This window comes from Miniopterus schreibersii (assembly GCF_964146895.1).
Source record: "Miniopterus schreibersii genome assembly, chromosome: 12".
In the NCBI taxonomy this organism is placed as follows: domain Eukaryota; kingdom Metazoa; phylum Chordata; class Mammalia; order Chiroptera; family Miniopteridae; genus Miniopterus; species Miniopterus schreibersii.
Window position 1 is genome coordinate 55,715,298 of NC_138112.1, and position 25,198 is coordinate 55,740,495.

At 33.2% G+C, this 25,198-nt stretch overlaps 1 protein-coding gene across 3 annotated transcripts in view; it reads left to right on the plus strand.

The window, feature by feature from the left end:
• The window catches only part of QSER1 (glutamine and serine rich 1), a gene marked incomplete at its 5' end in the record, with an annotated part of 42,670 nt that extends 17,717 nt beyond the window's left edge, over positions 1 to 24,953 (plus strand). For 2 of the 3 annotated variants that reach the window (XM_081153076.1, XM_081153074.1), the window contains 9 exons: positions 6,155 to 6,477; positions 7,426 to 7,542; positions 8,578 to 8,711; positions 9,831 to 10,048; positions 12,653 to 12,790; positions 15,299 to 15,396; positions 18,917 to 19,069; positions 20,117 to 20,212; positions 21,479 to 24,953. In XM_081153076.1, coding sequence (XP_081009202.1) covers positions 6,155 to 6,477; positions 7,426 to 7,542; positions 8,578 to 8,711; positions 9,831 to 10,048; positions 12,653 to 12,790; positions 15,299 to 15,396; positions 18,917 to 19,069; positions 20,117 to 20,212; positions 21,479 to 21,619 — 1,418 coding nt within the window. In that variant the 3' untranslated portion in view covers positions 21,620 to 24,953. The remainder of the gene's footprint in view (positions 1 to 6,154; positions 6,478 to 7,425; positions 7,543 to 8,577; positions 8,712 to 9,830; positions 10,049 to 12,652; positions 12,791 to 15,298; positions 15,397 to 18,916; positions 19,070 to 20,116; positions 20,213 to 21,478) is intronic. The other variant, XM_081153075.1, reaches the window with a different exon arrangement.
• Positions 24,954 to 25,198: the final 245 nt, after the last annotated feature.

Below are 25,198 nucleotides of genomic sequence, written 5' to 3' on the forward strand. Positions count from 1 at the left end.
TTAAGGACTTTTTTTTTTTTTTAATGTTCCTTGACTAAGAAAGTTCTGTGTTTTTGGTGGAGTTGTTCTGTTTTTTCCTTGGCTTTTTACCACATGCAACCTAACTTACATGGTATGCTATCCAGACTTGTCTAATCTGAGACATCTTGAGGTGGCTTATGGATATGAGGCATTATATTGAGGGCTCTGTTATAGTATAAACTGACATGTTTTCCTAGTATGCCAATTTTACCCAAAGATTAACATTTTACTATTGAATATGGTTATATTGTATGCAGCATATACATTAAGATTTTCTGCTGGCTCCAGATACTGTGTCCAAATCTCTGGTTATGTGTTTCACCAGATCTTTGGTTCTGTAGTTAACCAAACATTTAGAACTGTTTTAAGAAGCACTGCCTTATGTAAATAATTGACTAGTATAAATGTTACTATTTTAAGGAATATACTAAGGAAAAAATATTTAAAACAATAAAAATAGTTACCATCTCTGTGCCAAGAACTAGTAGAAATGGTGGGAGATATGCATTGTTACATCCAATATACAGATAATATAACAGTAAATGAATTGCCCAGGCTCATACAGCTAGTAAGTGGCAGAGCTGGATTCTGAACTCAAGTTTGCCTGGTTCTAGAGCCTAGCTCTTGTGTAAACTGAGTGGTGCTTCAAGAGTTAAACCTTGTTTGGTGATGTATGTACTTAGCTTCTTTCTGGATTTGAGACTACCTTTAACTACCAAAGTGACATGAAACAAATGGTATCCCAAATAATCTATTAGCATAACTATCAGCTAGTATATTTCTAAAGAATTCTTATTTTGTTGAACAGGGAAATTAGCATAATGGAAAGCCAGTGTGCCAGTCAAAGCCATTATGGATATGGCTAATACTAGTAAGATTTTATACTCCTGTAGCCCAATTCAGAGTGCTTTGCAATTACTATTCTAATTCTTGAATTCCTAGGACAAACCTTTTGTGATTTCTGTTCTAAAATATGTGTCTAAAATTAGCTTCTTCCAGATCTGTTATTATCTCATTTTTAGTTAAAATCACCACCATCAACCCAATCCTTACTATTATGTCTTTGAAATTCTCTTTACAATCCCCATTGCTACCTCATCTGCAAGAACGTATCTCTTTTTTCTTTTTTTTAAATTTATCTTTATTGTTGAAAGTATTACAGATGAAGAACTCATCTCTGGATGGGGTTATTGCAACAGACTTCTCATTAGAATTCTTCCCATCAGTTTCTACACCAGTCCATCCTCCACATTATCATCAGATTGGTCTTTGTAAAAAAGGAAAACTGATTGTTACTTCTCTGCTTTGAAATACTTGGTGCTTAATGGGAAGAAAGAGAAATAATATGTAAAAGTTCTCCTTTTCCACATGTTACTCTCTTGCCCCACTCTTGTCTGTTGAAATGATCATTCAATTTTCTTTTTATTTAAAAAAGTTTTTTTATTGATTAATTTTAGAGAGAGAGGAAGGGGGGAAAGAGAGAGAAACATCTATTTGTTGTTCCACTTACTTATGCATTTATTGCATAAATTGATACTTGTATGTGCCCTGACCAGAGATCGAACCTGCAACCTTGGTGTATGGGGACGATGCTCTAACCAACTGAGCTACCTGGTTAGGGCTTCCTCATAAGTTTTTATTCTCTATTTCTTTAGTTATGTTTGTTCTTTCTTGCTCCAAATGATTATTTGAATCTTTTTGTTGATCTGTCAGTCTGTGAACTTTTCAAGAAACCAATGTACTTTTTCTTTCTCCTGTTACCATTTTTTACTCACCTTGTCTTAATTTCTGCTTTTATCAGTTCTTTTTCCTAATTTTCCCCGGGTTCAATTAATATTCTCTCTTTGGCTTCTTGAGTTTAATACTTAGTTCATTTTTCTACTTGCTTGCTTTCTAACTACTGGCATTAAAGTGTTAGGTTTCTTCTTTGCGCCACACTCTGGCTCTACCCCTTTGGTTTCAATTTGTAATGCTCTCACTGTCCTTTCTAAATGGTTTGTCATTATGGTTTTGATTTCCTTTTTAACCCAAAAATTATTAAAGAATGGTGGGGGTTTTCCCGTTTCTTAGTAGGTCTCATTGTTGGGGACTCTTTTATTCCTAATTTGTGGCCCGGTTGTACTGTGATCAAGGGAATGTGGCGCAAATAATGTCTGCGTTTTAACTGTATGATCATGTTATTAGACGCTAGCTAAAGGGTCAGCTTTTATAAACCCCCTGAGCAACAAGTGGTAATAGATTTCATTTGGCAATATTGTTTAGATCCTTTATGCCTTTTTATTTTTTGTTTAATGTAGTAAATGGCATTAGGTTATATAAGAAAATGTCTGTATATGGAGCTAACTAACAGCATTGGAGCTAAATGACAGGTCTAGAATTTGCTGTTAAGTATCCCAGCAAAAATCAAATGTGTGAGGAATGGATAGATGAAAGAAGTATAGCACAATGTCTGTAGTTGTTACCACCGGGTTATGGTACTTGAAGGTTTGTATTCTCTTTTCTACTTGTGTGTGTTTGAAATTTTTAATAACAAAAAGGTTTTTTAAATCCTCCCTATCCTTATTTGTTTTTAGATTGCTTGATCTGTTGATTCCTGAAAAAGGTGTGTTAAAGTTTCCAACTGTGTTTAACTATTTATCTAATTCTGTCTACTTGATATGTTTTGAACTTATGTAATCAGGTGCATAAAATTTAGTACAGTTAAATTTCCTTTTATCATAAAAAAATCTCTTTTTCCATTTAATTTTCCACTTGTTTTTAGTATTGCTTTACTAATTTTATTGTTGTTGTTAGCATAGTTAGTCTATTTTTCTGTATCTCTCTTTTCTTTCTGTCAGAGTATTTTTTCCTTATGAAATAAAACTCACATATTTATAACACACATACGGAAAACACAAATAAAAATTTCCACAAATTTGAAAATGCAGACATTATTTAGGCCATATTCCCTGACCACAGTGCAGTAATTTCATAAAAGAATAGCAGAAAGAAAAAAGGTATAAAGAAATAAAAATAACTTTTTATTTAAAAACTCATAAATAACTTGTTATAACTTCTTCTAAACAGCTCTTGGCTTAAAAAAGAAACCAGAAGTGACAAACTACTTGTACTTAGAAAGGACAGTGGAGCATTGTATTTTACAACCAGTGGGATAAGCCAAGAATGTGAGGCAAAGAAGAAAACTTATGATGTAAATGCTATGCATTAGAAAGCAAGAAAGCACAAAAATAGAGTATTAAATTAAACCCAACTCATAACCTCTAGAATTAACCTCTGTCTGAGATGGATGGTAATCACTTCTTTGCTTCTATTATTTTACCACCTGTGTATGTGTCCCTAAGCACTATATTTTTGTCTTGGCTTGTTTTAAAACTCATATAAAGGGCATCATACAGTACTGATACATTTTTTTCTTCTACCAATTTGGAAGTTATACATTCTTTTTTAAAAAGTATTGCTTAACTTTTAATTATGGAAATTTTCAAACATAAACAAAAGTACAAAGATTGGTATAGTTAAACCAATGTATTCATCACTCTGTTTCAGTAATCGGCAGTACGTGGTCACCCTTGTTTCATTCCTACCTTTTCCTACTCCCCCCCACCGATTATTTTGATGAAATATTTCTGTTCTTTTCCTGGTTATAGAATTACAGTATATATTTTCAGCTTCTCAAAATCTGTTAATATCTTAATCTCCTCCTGGATAACATAAAGACTTCTGAACATTAGAACTCCATTTAATGTTACCATGTACTACTTTGTTTTCTAATACTCAACAAGACATTATTAATAGTGTTTTAAATAGTAATTGTTTATATTTACTTGTATATTCCCCATGTTGCCTTTCATTCTTTCTTGCACCCTGTATCTTCTCTTTGGGATTACATTGCTTATTACTAAAACATGGCCTTTACAATTTCCTTCTCTGAGGGTCTGCTGGTGGCAGTATCTCTGTTTTTGTTCATAGGTAGTTATGTGATTTGTTTTACCATATTACTTAGAAAGTATTTTCAAAATTAAGTGACATTGTCATAATAAAGTTTCTTTTGTTCTTTCATTCATCCATTATTTAGACAAGATTTCTGAGTTCTTATATCAATAAAAATGGACAGAAGTAAAATCAATTATAAAACCAGTATCAATAAGTAATATTCACTCATGGATCCATAAATCTTAAAATGCTACATCTACCCAAAAGAAGCATTCTTTTTACACTTAATTATTTTTACATTTACATTCTTTTTACATTAAATTTGAAAAAACACTAACTTGGATCTACTGTATAATTATTATAATGTTAGAAATGTTTAATATTTAGAGCCTCCTGGTCAAAAGACATTAAAAATCAATTCCCATTTATATACCTTTTTGAGGCAGAAAAGTGTGATAGTATAGTTAAAGTAGCATAAAAATATATTTCAGTAGGGTAAAATTCTATAGTATGGGCTACTAACATGATTAGGTTCAATTTGTAAAAATGTATCTGGGAAGCACAAAAAAGCAAAGAACAATAAAACAAGGTATGCCTGGTAGTTTTATTTCTTCAGACATCCATCTTAGGGGGAAGCATCGAGTTTTTTACCATTAAGTGTGATGTTAGCTGTGGGTGTTTTTGTTTTTTGTGGTTTTGTTTTTTTTAATATATCTTTATTGATTTCAGAGAGAGGAAAGGAGAGGGAGAGAGAGAGAGAGAAACATCAATGATGAGATTCATTGATCGAGCCCACAACCCGGGCATGTGCCCTGACCGGGAATCGAACCTCGATCGCCTGGATCCTAGGTCGACGCTCAGCTGCTGAGCCAGGCCCGGCTGGGCAGCTGTGAGTGTTTTATAGATAGATGCCATTTATCAGGTTGAAGAAGTTCCCTTCTATTTTTAGGTTATGTTTTTATCATGGAAGTGTTTATACATGATACTGAATTTTACCAAATGCTGCTTCTGTGCCCATTGAGATGATCCTTTGGTTTCTGTCGTCCTTTGTTATAGTAATATGATTGATTGATTGATTGATTTTCAGATGTGAAACAGCATGCTTTCGTAGGATAAAACCCACTTGGGTCGTTCTTATATGTTGGTGGATTTTCTCATCTTTTGTTGAAGATTTTTGTGTTTATATTCATAAGGGATACTGGTCTACAGTTTTTTCATGGTATTTTTGTCTGGTTTAGGTATTGAAATAATACTAGTCTCATAAAATGAGTTTGGAAGTATTTCCTCCTATTTTTTGGAGTTTATGATGGATTGGTATTAATTCTTATTAAACTGTTGGGAGAACCCACCTGTGAACCCATTTAGGTCTGTGCTTATCTTCATGGGATGTTTTTAAATTTCTTTTATTCTCTTTGTTATTAGTCTAGTCCAGCTATTTCCAATCTTTTTCATCTCATGGCACACATAAACTAATTACTAAAATTCCGCAGCACACCAAAAATTACATTTTTTGCTGATCTGAACAAAAAAAATAGGTATAATTTTGATTCATTCACACTGGGCGGCTGTTGTTATGCTGGCTGTTGTCATTTTTTAATTTGACACTCTAAGGGGAAAGAGGCTGGTGCCCCTGACTAAACAGTCAGGTACTACATGTCTTCAAAATTCTTGTGGCGCACCGGTTCAAATGGTCTTTCAGATATTCAGTTTCTTCTTGAGTCCATTTTGTTAGTTTCCTTCACTCTAGGAAGTTTGTCCATTTTGTCTAAGTTATTTGTTAGCACACAGTTTTTCATATTACCACTTTATAATCTTTTTATTTCTATAGCTTCTAGTGCTGATGAAAAACATTTCAGGAGTTCTGTTTTCCTTTCCCACATCCAGTCGGCTTTTCTTCTAGTTATTTTTCACAGCTTTGGTCAGCTGACCCCTACTTACCTTGCATTACTTTTGTGTCTCCATTCTTTTTAAAATATCTTTATGCTACTTAAGTGGACTCTTAGGTCCCTGTAGGTCAGTGGAGACTCCCAATCTGTAATTCTCACCACTTTGGTTATTGAAAATTAACAACTATTCTTTAATTTCTTACTGCAGTTTTGATTGTTTCAGATAATTTGATGGCAAAAATCATTGTTTCTTTTTAAACTGTTATGTTTAATTATTTGTATCATTTATTTGCATTTGCTTGATCTAATTACAGAAGCCCTACAGGTGGCAACTACTAGCCTAACTGCCAATACTACTGGTATTGCTACTACTTCCTCTACCACTGTGGGTGCAATTAAGCAAGAACCTCTCTACTCTACTTCATCTGCAGTAAATATCCTGGAAAACAAAAGCTCTACAGAACTCCCAAAGCCCATCGAACTTGATGGTCTTCCTTCAAACCAGTTTGCAAAAGGACAAGACACTGTTGCCATAGAAGGTCTTACCGATGATGAGAACACAGAAAGTGGAGGAGAAGGCCAATACAGAGAGCGTGATGAGTTTGTGGTAAAGATAGAAGACATAGAGACTTTCAAGGTGATGCGACTGTTAAAAAGTGTAAAGGTTATACTTTAGTGGGAATGCACTGTGACAGCCTTCATGATGACTTCAATAGCATGCATCTATCTTGAATTGCAAAAAGTTACAATTTCACAATTACTCTGTTGTAATTGTTAAATAATAAAATCACTAGTATATATCAGATATTGTATAAAAGAAAGTAGTTTAAAATAATTTGAACTGATATCTGAGTTTTATGTATTTCTGACTATTCAATATATTGCATTTTTGTACTAGTGATTAGAACAGTTTTGAAATGTTAATTTTTTTCAAGGCTCCCAACTAATTATATATTGTTAGGAGTTTGAGAAAGTGACTAATTTTAAAGTTTAAAGAAAATAACAGGAATATAATGTAAAAGTAGAATTAGACTTATTTTCATAATTTCACATTATAGAACCATGACTAGGATGTTACAGTTTCATACAAGAAAATTTTATCTGTTTAAGAACATCTATGTTCCAGTTTCTGTTTGCTTGCTTTGGTTTTATTTTTTAATTGGGGCGGAGAGGAATGGCATTGAAAAGTACAATGAGTACAAAATTCAAATGAGATCTCTGTTACTTCCATTCACAATTAACTGTTGTTATTATTTTAACATATTTGTTTCTAGTCTTTTTGAATATGTATATACTGTTATAAAGTTGCATAAATAATATATGACAGTATTATCAGAGAAAAATTTTCCAATAGCTATACAAAAGGGTATTGGGCTACTTTGCATGTTGGTGTGCTCGCTATTTCTGGAAGAATTTAAGCAGAGACTGAATAGCCAGCTTATAAGAATTATTATAAAAGTTCAGCTAGGTAAAAGATAAAAGGTTGAGCTAGATAGGTTTTTGAGATTCCTTTTAACTCTAAGATTCTATACATTTAGAATATTTTGCTAGTGTTTGTAAATGTAATTAATTCTGCTTATTACAGGAGGCTTTAAAAACAGGAAAAGAACCACCAGCTATTTGGAAAGTACAAAAAGCTTTATTACAGAAGTTTGTTCCTGAAATTCGAGATGGGCAAAGAGAATTTGCTGCTACAAACAGTGTAAGCAAAATGCTTGTGTATGTTAGCCTTCCTTTTTTTGACAGTGATCCTGGAGAAAATATAGAATGATTTAAATTTAAACATATTTTATATTGAGCATTTCTAATATGCATAAAATATGAATGATAAAGTACAGGCATACCTCGGAGATATTGCAGGTTCAGTTCCAGACCACCACAATAAAGCAAGTCATAATCTTTTTGCTGATGGAAGGTTTTGCCTTCAATTTGTAAAAATGACGCAGTATCTGTGAAGTGCAGTAAAACTAGGCATACCTGTATATGATACTCTGATGGTCTGATTTTATGAGACTGACGCGCTGCCTACTGCACTAAGAGGGCAGCTTGATGGTCTGATTTTAAAATAAAGTTAATGTATAAATACCAGCTACTTAAAATTAAATCACTCTATACTCTTGCTCAACCTTTTTGGGTGTTTTTGTTTTTGTTTTGTTTTGTTTTGTTTTACTAAAGGAAGGGAATTAGTGTTAGTCTATGAAGAGTTCAGATGGGTCAGAAACTCTTTTTCTTTTTTTAAAAAATATATTTTTATTGATTTCAGAGAGAGGAAGGGAGAGAGAGAGAGAGAAACATCAATGATGAGAGAATCATTGATCGGCTGCCTCCTACACGCCCCCAAAACCCAGGCATGTGTCCTGACCAGGAATCGAACCACGATCTCCTGGATCGTGGGTCAGTGCTCAACCACTGAGCCACATTGTCCGGCTCAGTTGATTATTCTGCCAGTCAAATATCCTGATTTACCAGATTTGCAGAGATTATTCTTTTGTGCTTATGTACTTGTTAAATAGCATTGAGTAAGCAAGCATCTGATTAGCCAAATGAGATTGCTTTGATGTATGGGCCTGCAGTTAAGAATGAGCCTAGGATCGTTTTTATTGAGGGTGAAATTAGCCTGGCAAAAGATGCATTTTGAAAAACCTGAAGCATGGTTATGTGACAGTCAAGCTGACAAAGTAATATTCTATGTACTGAATGTATAATTATGTAATTCAAAGTGGGTTTTTTTCCTTAGTACCTTGGATATTTTGGAGATGCAAAGAGTAAATACAAAAGGATATATGTGAAGTTCATTGAGAACACAAACAAAAAGGAATATGTCAGAGTGTGTTCCAAAAAGCCGAGAAGTAAGCCTTCACAAACTAGCAGGTATTTATTTTTTTATGTAATATTTCTATGTAGTAATTATTGGAAGGCTTATTATTAGTGATATCTTGTACAAAGAATTGCATCAATTAAAGAGACTGATTTTTTTTTTCTTCATTATGTACAAGTCTAAAAAGTCAATGCTGTAGGTAATAATTGATCTCTTTTGAAGTAATGAGACAGGAATTATAAAGCTCATGGCTGTTTGTGGTGGGATGGGTACCCTTTTCTTTCTCTGAGTCCTTTTGGTGTCAACCTAGTGTAGTGAGAGAAAAAAAGAATTTGGAGTCAAGGTGTGAGTCCAGCTTTTTGTGACCTAGAGTAAGACAACCTTTTTTACACATAAAATGAAAATGATAATGGTGTGTCAAATTTAAAATGAAATAAATTTTGAGGGAAAAAAAACCCCTCTAAGACCTGTATATTACTAAGCAAGTGTACAATAGAATTAACATTATATTAATGTAACTCTGAGTTGTCTGGAGCATGCATCTGGAAGATAACTGACCCAGCTAACTGACCCCTGTGGTCTGTATGGGAAAGGAGATGTAACTAGTTATTCTCAATCTAGTGCTAGGAAGGTCTAGTTTAATTAAAATTCCAACTTATTGGAAACAGCCCACCTTATTTTTATAAGGGAATTTGATCCATTCAGATCTTTAGAACTAGCATATAGCATATCTTCTTGAGGGGGGCTCTAGGATAGGTGCATTTGGGTCTCCACATCAAAATCTGCACCACCTGAGAGTTTCTGATGTTCACAGCTAGATGTGGCTATCAAGGGTTTATCATGCACTCCTTTCCAAAGCCCATTGATCATCTGCTGTATAGCCTCGTACTTGGGGAAATGAATTCATAAAGGGAGGGGGTAGTGAAGAAATAGAAATAGGGACTGAGTTATTAGTCCTTTAATAACTGAATACTGAATGTCAGTAAAGAACACATTTCAAAAGAATTTGGAGGGATCATCTTGGAGATGTATAAGATTTGGACTTCATTTTGGAGGTATTGTTGAGGTAGTTAAACTGTTGTTCTCTAGTGTTTCTCATTTTGAGGGGGTCTAAATTATTTTAATTTGATAAGATTTCAGTGTGTTAATGAAATCTGTTTATAACATTGCAGAACTGTTCAGGCTAAGCCTACTAATAGCAGCAAAACTTCTGATCCTCCAACACCAAAAACAACAACTACAAAAGCCCCTTCCATGAAACCCAAAGGTAAACAGCTAAAAGTAAAGGCTGAGCCACCACCAAAGAAACGGAAGAAATGGAAAGAAGAATTTTCATCATCCCCATCTGACTCATCTCCAGAGATCCATTCTAGTACTAGCGATGATGAGGGTGAGTTCTCTGTGAAATGAATACCTTAATTACATTTTCTGCATAAATGGGGAGGAGCAATGATGCTGAAAATTAAGTGTTTATTTAGTTTTAGGGGATTTAGTGTGTCACTTCAAGTTAGGCAAACATTTTTAGTACTTCTTAAAAAGAAGGCAAATATTAATAATAAATATAAATTTATAGGCTGATGGTTTCCAACCTATTTGTTTCAAAACTTCTTTATAATCTTCAAATATATTAAGGATTCCAAAACACTTAGGTTTTTGTGGACTATGTCTATGATATTACCAAATATCAATTAAAACAAATTTAAAAAATATTTATTTAAAATAGATTCATTAGATATTAACATAAGTTTTTGAACAACTGTATTTTCCTAAGTTAACAGTATTTAGAAGAGTAGCATTTTCATATTTGCTTCTACATTCAGTTTGTTACTATATATTATTTTGGTTAAAGTGTATGAAGAAAACCCAACTTTACATAGATAAGTAGTTGGGACAGGGAGGAGTATTTTAATTACCTTTTCAGTTAACTCTGGATATTTTTATTTGCTACTCAAGGAAATTTTTATTTGCTAAACTTGACAAGTAGTAGTTTCTTCAACTTTTCATGCTTGTTACATTAAAATCTAAATGTATCTTTCATTCAAGAGTGATTTTTATAATGTTCATTGATGATGTGAAAATACTTGTTTGCTCATTGATGTACACATTCTATTTCATTTTTTTCATATTTAAAAAAATTGTGGTAAAATATAACAAAATTTGCCATTTTAACCATTTTTAAGTGTACAATTCAGTAGCATTAATTATATTCACAGTTTTATGCAACTATCACAACTATTCTCAAAACTTTCATCACCCCAAACAGAAGCTTTGTAACTATTAAGCAATAACTACCCTTCTCCCAGCTGCTGATAATTTCTATTTTCTGTCTTCATGAATTTGCCTATTCTAAATATCTCATATAAGCATATCTGTTTTATTTCATTTAGCATAGTGTCTTCAAGGTTCATCCATATTATAGCATGTATTAGAACTTCATTCCTTTTTATGGTGGAATACTGATCCATTGTAAGTTTATCCACTATATGTTCATTTTGAAATCTATTGATGGACACTTGGATTGTTTCTGCCTTTTGGCTATTATAAATAATGCTTCAGTGAACATTGGTATACAAATATATATTTGTGTCCTTGTTTTCAGTTCTTTGGGGTATATACCTAGGAGTGGAATTGCTGAGTCATGTGATAATTGTATGATTAGATTTTTGAGGAAACACCGAACTGTTGTTTTCTGCCGTCGTTGCACCATTTTACATTCCTACCAGCAGTGCATGGGGGGTCCAATTTATTCACATCCTCACCAATACTTGCCATTTACTTATCTTTGCAGAAATGTCTATTCAGATCCTTTGCCCATTTTTAAATTGGGTCATTTTTCCTTTTGTTCTCGAGTTGTTTTTTTTTATGTATTCTAGACATTAAACCCTTATCAGATACATGATTTGAAAACATTTTCTTCCAATTTGTAGGTTGACATTTCACTTTTTTTAGAATGTCCTTTAATGTACAAAATTTGAAATTTAAATGAAGCCAATTTAATTTTTATTTTTCATGCATTCATTGTCATATTTAGAATCCATTGCCAAATCCCAGGTCATGAATATTTACTCCTGTATTTTCTTGTAAAAGTTTTATGGTTTTAGCTCTTCCATTTAGGTCACACCTTTTTTTTTTTTTTTTTTTTTTAATACATCTTTATTGATTTCAGAGAGAGGAAGGGGGGGAGAGAGAGAGAGACATCAATGATGAGACAGTCATTGACCAGCTGCCTCCTGTATGCCCCACACTGGGGATCGAGCCTGCAACCTGGGCATGTGACCTGGACCGGGAATCAAACCTCAATCTCCTGGATCATAGGTTGATGCTCAACTGCTGAGCCACGCTGGCCGGGCTAGGTCACACATTTTTATAGTATCAAAAATAACTTTTATTAATACCACCACTGTTCTCATTGATGAAGTCTTTAAGTATTGGGACAGTGGCAGATATAAGTTTTCCAGAATTCTAATTTTCACTTGAAACCTCAAATTTTATTATTGACAACAAATACTGTTGTTTTCCTTGAAGTGACAGATTCACTTCCCTAATTTTTAAGAAAATGTCTGCTAAATACCCAAGTCTGAATAGGCATACTGTGTCTGTCAGTCATTCTTTTAGACCTAGCAGCTGATGTCAGTGGTGTGACCCAGGGAGGAGAAATAGGTTCCAATGGGACGGATGTTCCCAAATTCTGGGAACATTTTGTAAAGTATAATATTTAAGCTTCACTGCAACTACCAGTCCCATCAAAAGATCGTATTTTAATAAGTCTAGCAATCTTTTGTTTTGTTTTAAAAGCTTTCTGGCACTTGAGATGTACAAACCAGCTTTGAGATTCTCTCACCCAGATGTTTTTAAAGGCAAAGGGGAAGAACCACTGTAATTTGAGAAATTTTATTTATAACCTTCCATCTGCTCACAGGGTCTTGTTTTGGAGAAAGTGTTTTTAAAGTTGTCAGGAAGGAATATTTAATGTTTCATCCTTTCTCCCTCCCAGAATTTGATCCTCCCGCTCCCTTTGTCACTCGGTTCTTGAACACACGAGCAATGAAGGAGACCTTTAAGAGTTACATGGAATTGCTTGTTAGCATTGCTTTGGATCCTGACACAATGCAAGCCTTAGAGAAGAGCAATGGTACAGTCCTCTAAGTAGTACTTTCTTGGTAGTACTTTCTGGATCTTTTTTATTCTTGCCTTTTAGTTATGTGTTTAATATATGGCTTTTGTAATATATACCTATACTTTGTCCATGACATACATATATATTCTGTAAAATGGTAATATTCTTTCATAAATTGTCTGAATATTTGAACAACTTTATATTAGGTATATTTTTATTGATTTCTACTCATGGGAAAATTATGTAACTACCCAATAGTTTTTTTTAGTACTAGAATCTTTATCATCCTCATATTTCACTAAATATCTGTATTATATGAAACATCCAGATACCAATAATAATTGGAAAGATCAATCAGATAATGGTATAAAATTAAACTGTATATTTGTGTCCAGTAAAAGATACAGCACAGAGTAATTATTTTCAAATCTATTAGTAGTAAAAGTGTATATGCATTGGGTTATATTCATTAATATTATTCCTTTATACTCTTCCTTTAGTAATTTTTTCTTATAGTAAAATGGGGATGAAATTGATACATGAAATACATTTTCAATTCACATAGCTAATGTTGCTCACCGGTATTCAGCGTTCAGCTACTTTAGCCTTTACCAGGGACGATTAAAAGAAGGAATGAAAGGGTTCAAGAGCCAGTTTTCATTACCCTTATATCAAAACGAATTGAATGGGTATAAGGTCAAAAGATAGTAGTAAGATATTCCAACAGCAGTGCAGTAATACCTATCATTTTATTATTTCCACATACTTTGACATGTTATTTCATTTCAGTCCCAGAACAACTTGAACATCCATTTTGGTAGACGAAAACAGTGAGGCTTGAAGGCAAAGTGACTTGCCTAAAGGCCCACTCTCGCAAGTAGCAGAGAAAGGATTAAAATCCAGTGTCTTCTAATTTCTGGTCCATTGCTTTTTGACCATATATTCAGAGATAGTAATCTGTATGTCAGTCATTTGGAGTCAGAGATTATCTAGTCTAAGACATTTATTTGGTAGACTAAGGTTCAAAGGGAGTAAATTATTTCCTAAAGTTATAGAACAAGTTAGTGGTAGATGAGCCATGATTAAAACCCAATAGTTAATTCCCCAGGTTGGCATTTTTGCCATTAAGTGTTTCACTCAATCAAAACTCCTTGCATCATAAAATATACTTTTTAGCAGTGGTCATTTCTAGATAGTTGTATTTTAAATTCTTTTTTTCTGTTGCTTATTGTTTTCTGATTTTTCTCCATTTAATATAAGTGGAATAAGGGGGAAAGATTTTAATGGTTATATTTTAAAATAATCCACAAATATTTAAAAGTTGTTTATATATAAAGAGTGGTTTTATTCAGCTCTGAAATTAGTAACTAGATCCTAAGGATTACAAATATATTTTCAGAAAGGTCATTAAAGGTAATTAGTGTAATAAAACATGTCATTAAGAAATCATTTTGCCATTGCTGGGTAGCTGGGTTAGCTAGAGCGTGGTCCCGCATAGCAAGAGGTTTCATGTTCAAATCCCAGTCAGGGCATATACCCAGTTTCGGGTTCATCCCCCATTGGTGACTATACGGGATGCAACTGATTGATGTTTCTCTCTTACATCAGTGTTTTTCCCCCTCCCTCTCTAAAAAAAAACAATAAAAACATATCCTTCCGTGAGGATTTAAAAAAAAGAAAGAAAAAAATGGTCTAATAACCCAAAATATTTAATAACAGCGCCTAAAGTAATTAACTTACACTCTGAAGGTGCTTTTCTTAAAAGACCTTAAAGTTTCAGAGAGGTGAAAAAGAAAGCAGAAAGTTTTGGATAGGATCTTTATTATACTTTTATTCTTTTTTCAAAAATAACTATGTTGACTCTTGTGTTTTTAAAACTGGATTTTGATAATTTTTCTTCCCCTACTTTAAAAAAAATTTTTTGTTGTTGTTGTTGTTGTTGTTTTTTTGAGAGAGAGAGGAAGATAGAGAGCAGCATCGAACTGGCAACCTAGGCATATGCCCTGACCGGGAATTGAGCCCATAGCCCTCTGGTGTACTAGATGACACTCCAATCAACTGAGCCACCAGGCCAGGGCCTTCCCCTACTTTTTCTTTGCCCCATACTACAGTGAATCAAGAATATCATACTCAATATTTTATAAAATTTTATAATGTTAGAAAGACTTATAATAGTTGTAGAACTGTTATTATTGTTCAGATGGTAAATGGGGTCTGGAGAAATTAGCTTTCCCAGTGGCCACATCGCTGCCTTCAATCAATTCCAGTGGCAGAGATGGGTAAAACCTAGGACTTTTGATCCTGTCATACTATGCTGCTGCTTTCTCACTTGGCTATTGTAAACCTGATTTTCAAGTTCAATTTTGTTCAGAAAACTTCATGTCCTATTTTTTAAAAGTAGTACTTTACAAAGCCAGTTAATTTAATGTCTTAATATATTAACGTTTTGAGAAAAAGTTGGATTTTAACAAGTTTTTCTGTTGATAGTTTATCCTGTTACAATAAATTTTTATCTTGTTTTAGATGAGCTACTTTTGCCTCATATGAAAAAAATAGATAGCATGCTGAATGATAACCGAAAAAGACTTCTTTTGAATCTTCATTTGGATCAGTCATTCAAGGTATTTTCCTTCAGATGATTTAGTAGCAAACTTAGTGGCAGTCAGAGTCTTAAATATAATAGGAAGGAAAATTTGTGAAAGCCATCCTCCATTTTATAAAATTTCCTACCCAATAAAAATTTGATTTTTATTCATTATGAGTCTCTTTAGCTTGTCTTTTTTATTAAGCATATTCTTAATGTTGATTGTTTGCTTTTCTCTGCTTAAATTCATTTTTCAGGCTTTTCTATTTAGCTAGTATTCCTTCTATATAATAATTCCCAAATGTTTTCAAAAATACTTCCTTTAAACTACCATTGTATTCCAGTCTCTTTTACTTTTAAACCTTTTCAGTTTTTTCACATTTCATCTATAGTTAAAATTGGCCTCCTCTTAGCACAGTCATCAAAATTCCCTTTACTTGCCTGATTTACCCAATATCTGAGGGAAAATTAATCCTCACATAATGGTAGGCGATATATATAATTATATCTGTTAATATATCTTGCCACTATAAGTTGTTTTGGGTGTTAACAGGAATATAAAACAACAGTAAGCTAATCTAAACTCAGAAAATTGATCACAAAAGCTAGTTGTCAAAAAGTCTCCAGCTTTTCTTACTCAGAGTATAACATACAACATCCAGAAGCATTTGAGTCTGTCTACCCTAGAAGTTTTTTTGCCTATTTGTATAGCTTTTCTTTTTATTAATAGAGTTTATTTTTTATAGAAGTTTTACATTCCCAGCAAAATTGAGTTCCCATATGCCCCCTGTCCCCACACATGAACAACTTCTCCAGTTATCAACATCACCCACCAGAATGGTACATTTTTTTTAATATTGATGAACATATACTGACATCTCATTATAACCCAAAGTCCATAGTTTACATTATGTTGGTGTACATTTTATGGGTTTGGACAAATGTATAAGACATGTATCTACTATTACAGTATTATAGAGAGCAGTTTCACTGCCCTAAAAATCCTCTGCTCTGGTGAGATTCATTACCCCTGCCACCCACCACCTCTGGCAACCACTGATATTTTTAGTTTCCGTCTTACCTTTTCCAGAATGTCATGTAGTTGAAACTGTGCAGTATGTAGCCTTTCAAGATGGCTTTCTTTCACCTAGTAATGTGCATTTAAGGTACTGCCATGTCCTTTCATAGCTTAATAGTTCATTTCTCTTTAGCACTGAAGAATATTCCATTGTCTGAATGTACCAGTTTATTCACCTACTGAAGGATATATTGGTTGCTTCCTAATCCTGACAATTATCAGTAAAGCTACTATACACATCCATGTGCAGGTTTCTGTGTGGACTTAAGTTTTAAACTCCTTTGGGTAATTTGTATAGTTTTTTCACATCCCTGTTTTATCTGAACACATAAAAGTGAAAATTGACTTCGTTTTAGCTAGGTGAAAATTAAGGCTCTGAGACTGAGTTCAAAGTTAACTGACACCAAACTCTACTAGTAGTCCTACAGTCTTCACTGACATGCACTTGTAGAGGAAAAATAATGTCAGAAGCTGGTGAGAAGCCCATTACTAAGAATTTGGTCTACTGAGTCCTAATCAAGTATTTTCCACTTAACTGCTGTCTTCAAATGAAATACCATGTTTTCTAGAAACAAAACAATACTCTTAGATGTCTGTTTTCTGAAGATTTATTAAATCTTAATAATGACCAGTTTTGGCTAACCATTTAAAAAAATGCCAAACGAGTTCTCTACTAACTTGTATTAAAGCTTATGCAATATAAGTAAAAAATTGGTTTTGATATTCTTATTTTCACAGAAAAAAACCCACAATTTTAAATTTTGAAATTATAGTTAATTTTGATAATTTTCATTTATAGCAGTTTGCATTTCTAAGCCACAGTACACACACAGCACTAAAATTTAGAATGATTTGATATAAAGTATTACAAACAGATTATAAAATACTTTCCATTCTTTAGAAATAATTAACACCACTTCCCATGATGATCCTGGTAATTTTAGGAATCGTAAAGTCTTGAGAAGTTAATGATCTATATTTTTCTGTGAAACCTATGTATAGAAAAGCACAAGTAATCTAAGAGAATGAAGCTAGAAATTAATGATAGCTCACTCTGGTAGGAAATCCCAAAAATTCTACTGTGTCTATTAAATGAAATAATAGTTCCCTCCTACATTTATATCTATAAACATTAGGTTATCTGTTTCAAAATGCACTGTTGTTGGGGTCACAGTACCAGGTGCTTTGGAACTCACACGGGGTTTGGCAAAGAGTGGCTTTGAAAGTTCTAAGTGTTTATAAAACAGCTGATTTTATCAAATGAAAACTACATTCTGTATAATAAATAGAAGGGGGGGTAAATATAATGGGAGCACTTGAACCCTTTTAGTATCAAAATATTAAATGATATTAGTAGCTTACATTTTAAAAACTATTCAAACTAGTTAAATTTAGCTACAAATATCATTCAGTTATTGTTTGTAGCTTTTCATGTCAGGATGATTTGCCAAGTAGGTAAGGGCATAAATATGCCAGTGGCTTTTTTTTAAATTTTTATTTTTGTATGCCAGTGGCTTTTAAAGAATGGACGAACTGGTTCTGCCATATGGCCACTAGATTTTCGGTGATAACTACTTAGTATATCATTGTGGTCAGAAAACTCATCTAACTCTTTTACACTCTTACTTCTTACCTGCTTTTCCTATAGTCAAAAAAAGCAAGAGAAGTGGTGAAGCTAGAGGAACATTACAGTGCTTCTTATTTCCCTCTGTTCTCTCCTTTATCCAGGCTTCGCCAAGTTTCAGAGTATTAACAGTGATTCATTTGGTGGAGCTTTGAAGAACCTTAAATAACTTTACAATAGTTAGGCTTAATTTCTTTAAGATGGTTTAAAAGTGATATGAATTCAGTAGAAGCTGTACTTTGAAATTTGAATTTTGATCTTTTCTTGGGCTACAATATACGGTATGAATCTCTCTTGTGATGCAGGGCAGCAGCAGGGAGCCACAGCTCCCCATCAGCCTCACAATCACAAGAGTACACAACAGTGCTCTGTAGTGTAGTATTAAATGCATTTTCGACTGACAATATTTTCAACTTAGCATAGGTTTATCAGAACATAACCCCATCATAAGTTAAAAGCATCTATATGTGTCCTTCTTTTCCCTACCTTGAAGCCAGAAAGGCATTATTACAAAGAACTTTCTGCCTCGTTCAGGAGTCACATACTGTTGGTTAAAGCGTGTCATAAGGTTGACCCAGATTCAAGGCCTGGGGAAATAGATTCCACTTTTTTTTTTTTATTATTGAAATGTAATTGCATACAACATTATATTAGTTTCAGGTGTATAACATGATTCAATATTTGTATATATTGCAAAATGATCACCACAATAAGTCCAGTTAGATTCCCATCTGGATGGGAGGAGCTACAAAAAATTTGGCCATGTTTAACACCTCGTGTGTGTTTATTTTGTATATCGTAAGTGGTGTAGATTCTTTTTCTTATGATGTCAATTATTTTTGCTTTATTTTAAAGAATGCTTTGGAAAGTTTTCCTGAACTAACAGTAATTACTCGAGACTCTAAAGCCAAAAGTGGGGGATCTGCTATTTCTAAAATCAAAATGAATGGCAAAGCTTATAATAAGAAAACTCTAAGGACTTCTAAAACAACCACTAAATCTGCACAAGTAAGTATATATTGATTGATGTAATTATACCTCTTCCAATTGTTAACATAATTCCTACTTAAAACATTGAAACAAGCAAATATTTTACTATATTTTTTCAGGTAGGAATGAGCAGCTCTCGCCTAAGGAGCAGGGACTCAGTCTTATTCTTTGTTTTTCTCCATTGCCTAGCATAGTATCTGGCATATAGTACGTGCTCACAGATTTTTTAAATAGGCTAGTAAGCAAGGAATCATCCCATGCTTGTATTTTATATTTTTATATAGTTCTTTTGGTTACTGGATACAGATGCATACAGATAAATGAGTGTGCACACATTCCATAAGATTCAGTGTTGATTGCATACCTGCAAAATTACTAAAACTGGAATTCATTCATTTTCAAGCATGGTCTAAATTAATGCCTTTTTAGAAAAAGAAGAGAGAGATTCATTCATTCTTTCAACAAAAAATTTTTTTTAGTGTCTATAGTGTGTCAAATACAGTTCTAAGTACTAGGAATACAATAGTAAAAACTGGTCAAAAATCCCTGCCTTCATTTAACTTATATTGCGGGATGGTGTATGTAATAAATAGATATCCATGTTTTAGTTAAGTTAAAAAAGTTATAAAAATGTAGTTACAGAACAATATATATAGTATGATTCCCTTCCATTACAAAATTAGTGTTAATGTATGTTATACATGGGGAAGACATGGAAAAATACTTAACTTGTGTTTGTTAACTTTGTATATCTCTGAACCAAGAGATTATAGGATTCTTTTACTTTATAAGTCATCTTGTATTTTTACTGTTTAAACTTTTCTATAATGGTTATATTTTGAAGTAGTATATATATTTGGGAAAAAGTGAAGATTTAAAAATACAATTTAAATTCTTATTTTGAATTAGCCTCTTGTTAATAATAGCTTGTTAATACAAGCTAATATCTAGCTATACAAGTCACTTTTAAGATTTCCATTGAGACTTTGACTTAGTATTTTCATAAAAGCATTCTTAGCTCAGATGCTCCATGAAATAAATCTATAAACTGTTTTCTTATTATAGGAGTTTGCTGTTGATCCAGAGAAAATACAGTTATATTCTTTATATCATTCACTCCATCATTATAAATATCATGTTTATCTGATATGTAAAGATGAGGTAATTATTTTTTTTTTTATTTAAAAAAGAAATGTATGTTTTTCTAAACTTTAAGGAGACTGTAGCTATAGTATTTTTTAATATGTTAAAGAAAATTGTTTAAAAATGTATGTGTCTATTTTCCTGTAAATAATGACTAGAAGATTGTTCTGAACCTGTCTGTTATGTGCTGTGCTCAGATTATTCTGAGGCTCACTGCCTCGCATAGGAGCTGTAAGTGGTAATGTCTTAAGTTGTTAGTGCTTGCTTTACATTGCCATAATAAATGGTACTTTATTGTATTTTCTTCTCTTATAATGTATAACCATCCTGTTTTAATTCACTTCAGTAACTGCTGATATCTCACTGTCTTCCTTATCACTAGAATGGCCCTATCCCATGTAATTGTAGAGAAATGGGGGTTTTGTGCCTTGGCATGAAGAAATAGTTAAAATTTTAATTGTAGCTTTTAAGTATCGTAATTTAAGTTGCTCAGAAATTACGTATGACAATAATACCACTTTGTGAATGGGATATAAGGATCCATTTCCTCAGGGCTTAAATGTAGACAGTACTACCTTTTTTTTACCAACATTATCAGTTTTTAAATTAAAAAGGGTTGCCCAGCCGGGCATGGCTCAGCGGTTGAGCATACACCTAGGATCCAGGCGATTGGGGTTCAATTCCCAGTCAGGGCACATGCCCGGGTTGTGGGCTAGGCAGCTGATCAATGACTCTCTCATCATTGATGTTTCTGTGTCTCTCTCTCCCCCGCCTTTCCTCTCTCTGAAATCAATAAAGATATTTAAAAATTAATTAATTAATTAATTAATTAAAAAGAGTTACGTTTAACTCAAAGTTACACCTGATGTATTTGATAATGGTCAGGTATTGAAAGATGTTCATAAATCTAACCTCTGGTTAGCAAAGAAGAAAGTAAAGGTGGTCATGCAAAATACGTTGACTATTTTTACAATATCTGAAAGGAAAAACTGACCTCAAATTTTGTCATTCTGCTTTTAACACAATTTAAAGGAATTAAGAAAGTTTGAACCACTTTTCCTAGCCTTCTTCCCTGCCCCCGTGGAGCCAAAAATGATATGATTAGACTTCATCCAAATTTATATGAAATAATTATTGTCCATGGATGGATTTTTAAAGAAAGATCAGTACTTATAGGTGAATTAATAAATCCTCTTTTCATTTAGGATATAGAAATAGTAAGCCGTTATGAAGAGCTTATAAAGTGATAAGTATAAGCTAATGTGGCAATTCTCTTTATTTTAGATCTCTTCTGTGCAGAAAAAAAATGAAGATTTAGGACAAGAAGAAATAGTTCAACTTTGTATGAAAAATGTAAAATGGGTAGAAGACCTATTTGAAAAATTTGGAGAACTTCTAAATCATGTACAGCAGAAATGTTCCTAACATTTCCACAAAAATTCCGTCTATTTTATAGCACTAATGAAATGGTGGAGGGGGTGATCAAAGTGGGTCTAGGGCCTCAGATAATCAAATACTGAGCAGTGGTCACCTGTAGGCACCTCTGCTTTGATCATGGAACTTGTTCGCATCCTGACCTCTGCTGAAGGACAGTGCTGCTACCAAGGAAGACAGTCCTTCAGAAAGGGACCTACATCCCACCACATTTTTATCCTAATGAATGATTTTTCTATTTTGTAAACCATTGGGTAACTGAGTTTTATTTTCAGAAATGTTTTTTGACAAATGATGAAGCATGCACTAAATATAATTTTTCTTTATTGTTAGAGAGATAACACTTAGGTAGCTTGATTATTTTTTCCTGACTGACTAAACACCAGAATAAAAGAAAGGTGGCAGAAATCATGTTTGTATTCATATCTGGCCACAAAACGGAAAGTATTATACATTGTGTAAACAGATCTGGTGTGCTGTGACATTCTGTATGAGAATATCATCAATTTAAAAGATAAAATTCAGAAACTGCATTCTGCTTTACGAACTCCTTTTACTCTTAACATGTTCAGGAAACTGGATATGGAATTGGTGCAATTCTATGACTGCTTTTTGTGTCAAATTATATTGTGATGAAAAAAACAATGACATACTATTTTCCCTATCTCAAAGAAAAGTATTTTCCTTTATACTCTTTTTCCTTTGGAAAAAATTTCAATTGTACATTTTATTTCACTAATAGTTGTATTTTTCACAAGGAAAATGTTGTGGTTATAATTCTGTTTGATGTATCTGTACTACACTTTTCATTATTTTCAGTAAATCTTATTTAGTTATATATTGATTTCTATTGTGAATTCTATCTTGAGGTAACCTTTTTTTGTTTATACAGATTTGCTTCAGTGTTATCCAGAATATACATTCAGTACTAGAATTAGTTTAGCTTTATAATGGGGTTGTGTTAGACACTGCTGTAATTTTCTGATTCATGAAAATAAATTCCTTACTAAACTAGCACTTGATTAACTGATTTGTTGAAACAAAAATCTAACCACATTAGACATTTTAAAGAATAAAATTTATAATTAGACTACATGCAGTGTTGAACACAGCTTACCTGACTCTTAGAACTGGAAGTGGTAGAGCTCTCCTTTTGGTGCCTTTCCAACCTTTATACATGCTATTGTAGCTTTCTTTAGTTTGCTAGTTAGTGTGTCAAGTACTTTAGCTGAGACGGTGAATGTATTAGAGTCATCATGACCTTGTGTTTTATTTGTGTTTGCCAACAGGATGCCTTATGTGTTTGAGATAAAGATTTACTAGTGTTCTTCTAAATCTCCTTTTTTAGGATTCTAAAGAGGTGGTTAATCATCATACTTTTGTTTATTTTACCACCATTTAGTGCCTTAAGTCCTATCAAGAAAGCAGTATTACTGCTCATTGCCCAAATAAGACGTGCTTATGTGGCTATTGCTACTGTCTTCATTTTGAGTTAACAGGCCAACTTCTTACACTTAAAAGCCTAAGTAAACTGGCAAAGAATTGAAGGTAACAGTGACTTGACTTGAGAATAAAACATTATAGCATTGAATGAAAAGTGAGTATTTGAATTAAGCTTACATATGTATTTCTGATGGTTACCTTTTTAAAAGCAATAATCCTTAATTCAATAATCTTTGTACCTGCCATTAGACAAGATACTCAGTAATCAGAGTTTCTCTCAAGGGTTAAATGTTTCATTTCTGAAAGTTTTTTTAAGCCTGTTTAAGCAGCTTATTTTGAAAACAAAAGTAACCTATTAGAGTCATTTTGGTAACTCAAATAAGAGACTATCAGCAGTGAAAGCATCATAAAATTAATTTTGCTAAGTGTCGAAGAGTAGGAAGCAGCCATATCCCTTTCTGGTACTGACTCTGGACAGAATTGGTTTCTTTCATTTCAAAGTGCAGAGTAGGTAACTGCATCTCCTAATGTAGTGTTGTAAGTATACGTCTTTACATTACTCCAGCTTTCTTGCCTGAATCACTGGTGGTTTATATTTTTTAAAAAGCCATCTTGCATTTAGGTAACTTAAAGTACATGTTTAAAATTACTAGCCACCTTTTCTTCATAAGGCCCATGGAAAACAGATGTTTCCTGTAGAAAATCACCCATTTTCTTTTCCATTGCAGTTGTATTCATTTTAATAAAACAAGTGTTTTCATAATATCAGAGGCCAATCTATAATACTGCCTGGAGGAGGCCCCATGTTTTGCACCATTTTTCTCTCACTTGATCCATAGAGCATAGGCAACAACATCAAACTTGGACCTTAGGGGAAAGTGGGACAGTTACTGTGACAACCATACGCAGGTCTGTCCTTTATGAAGCCGAATAAATGTCTAGCTGGTTAGCATTCACATTCCTTGCCAGGGAGTTTGAAATTTTTAGTATGGAAATAACCTTAGGTTGTAGATTGAGTTAAAGAGGGCAAAACACATGTTGCCACAACCCAGGAAAACATTTTTAAGAAAGATTAGATTTTTCTACCTACAGATATCTGGAAATAATTTAATATAAAAAATCGTATGTTGGTGTTTATTTTAGTTCAGCTTAGTAGTTGGAGAAGTGACCTAGAAAACATTAGTAAGATGGAAAAATCGTAAAATTTAAAATGGCTTAGAAAATGTTCAGATTACCTTCAAATTTCTAAAATTTTTAAATGAAAATTATAGATGACTGATACATTATTACTATTTTCAAAGCTTTCCTCACATTTTCTTAAAGTCTGACTTTCCTTTTACTATACATATTTATTTTCACTAGAGCAGCTATTTTCTAACCTATGACTTTGGAGATATGCCCATAAGACCAGTATAGCAGCAGGGTTATAGAATCAGCTTTGGGTCCCAAAAGTTTCTTCAGATGTACAGATTGTGAATTTTATTGTGTTTATAGAATACAGTTTTTGTTTTAAACTGTAGTTTCATCTCTCTCAAAAATGCTTTTTAAATAGAGTGAAATATCCCAGGATAACTACTTCTGTGTCAGTTGCACTGGACACATAAATTGCACAAATGAACAATGTACACTATTAGTTGTGCATTAACTTACATGTGCAATTTTTGGCACCTGTGTTAACAATGCATGTTTTTGCAAATCACCTTTATTTATAAGTGACAATAATTGAAGTTAAGGATATAAAGAAACCTGCATTTGTAGTCCAGAGTTTTAAATGGTCCATAACACAATGTATGGAAATGTGAAAGACAATTTTGTATATTTGTTTGTTACTAACTCAGATCATTAAAATGAAAACAGTTTTTTAAACAACAAGATCAGAATATTTTGGGGTTTGGTCTATTTTTTAAGAATTGAGCCCGGCCGGGCATGGCTCAGCGGTTAAGCGTCGACCTAGGATCCAGACGATCAGGGTTCGATTCCCGGTCAGGGCACATGCCCGGGTTGCGGGCTCGATCAATGACTCTCTCATCATTGATGTTTCTAGCTCTCTCTCTCCCTCTCCTTTCCTCTCTCTGAAATCAATAAAGATATATTAAAAAAAAAAAAATTGAAAACAGGTACTGTGTT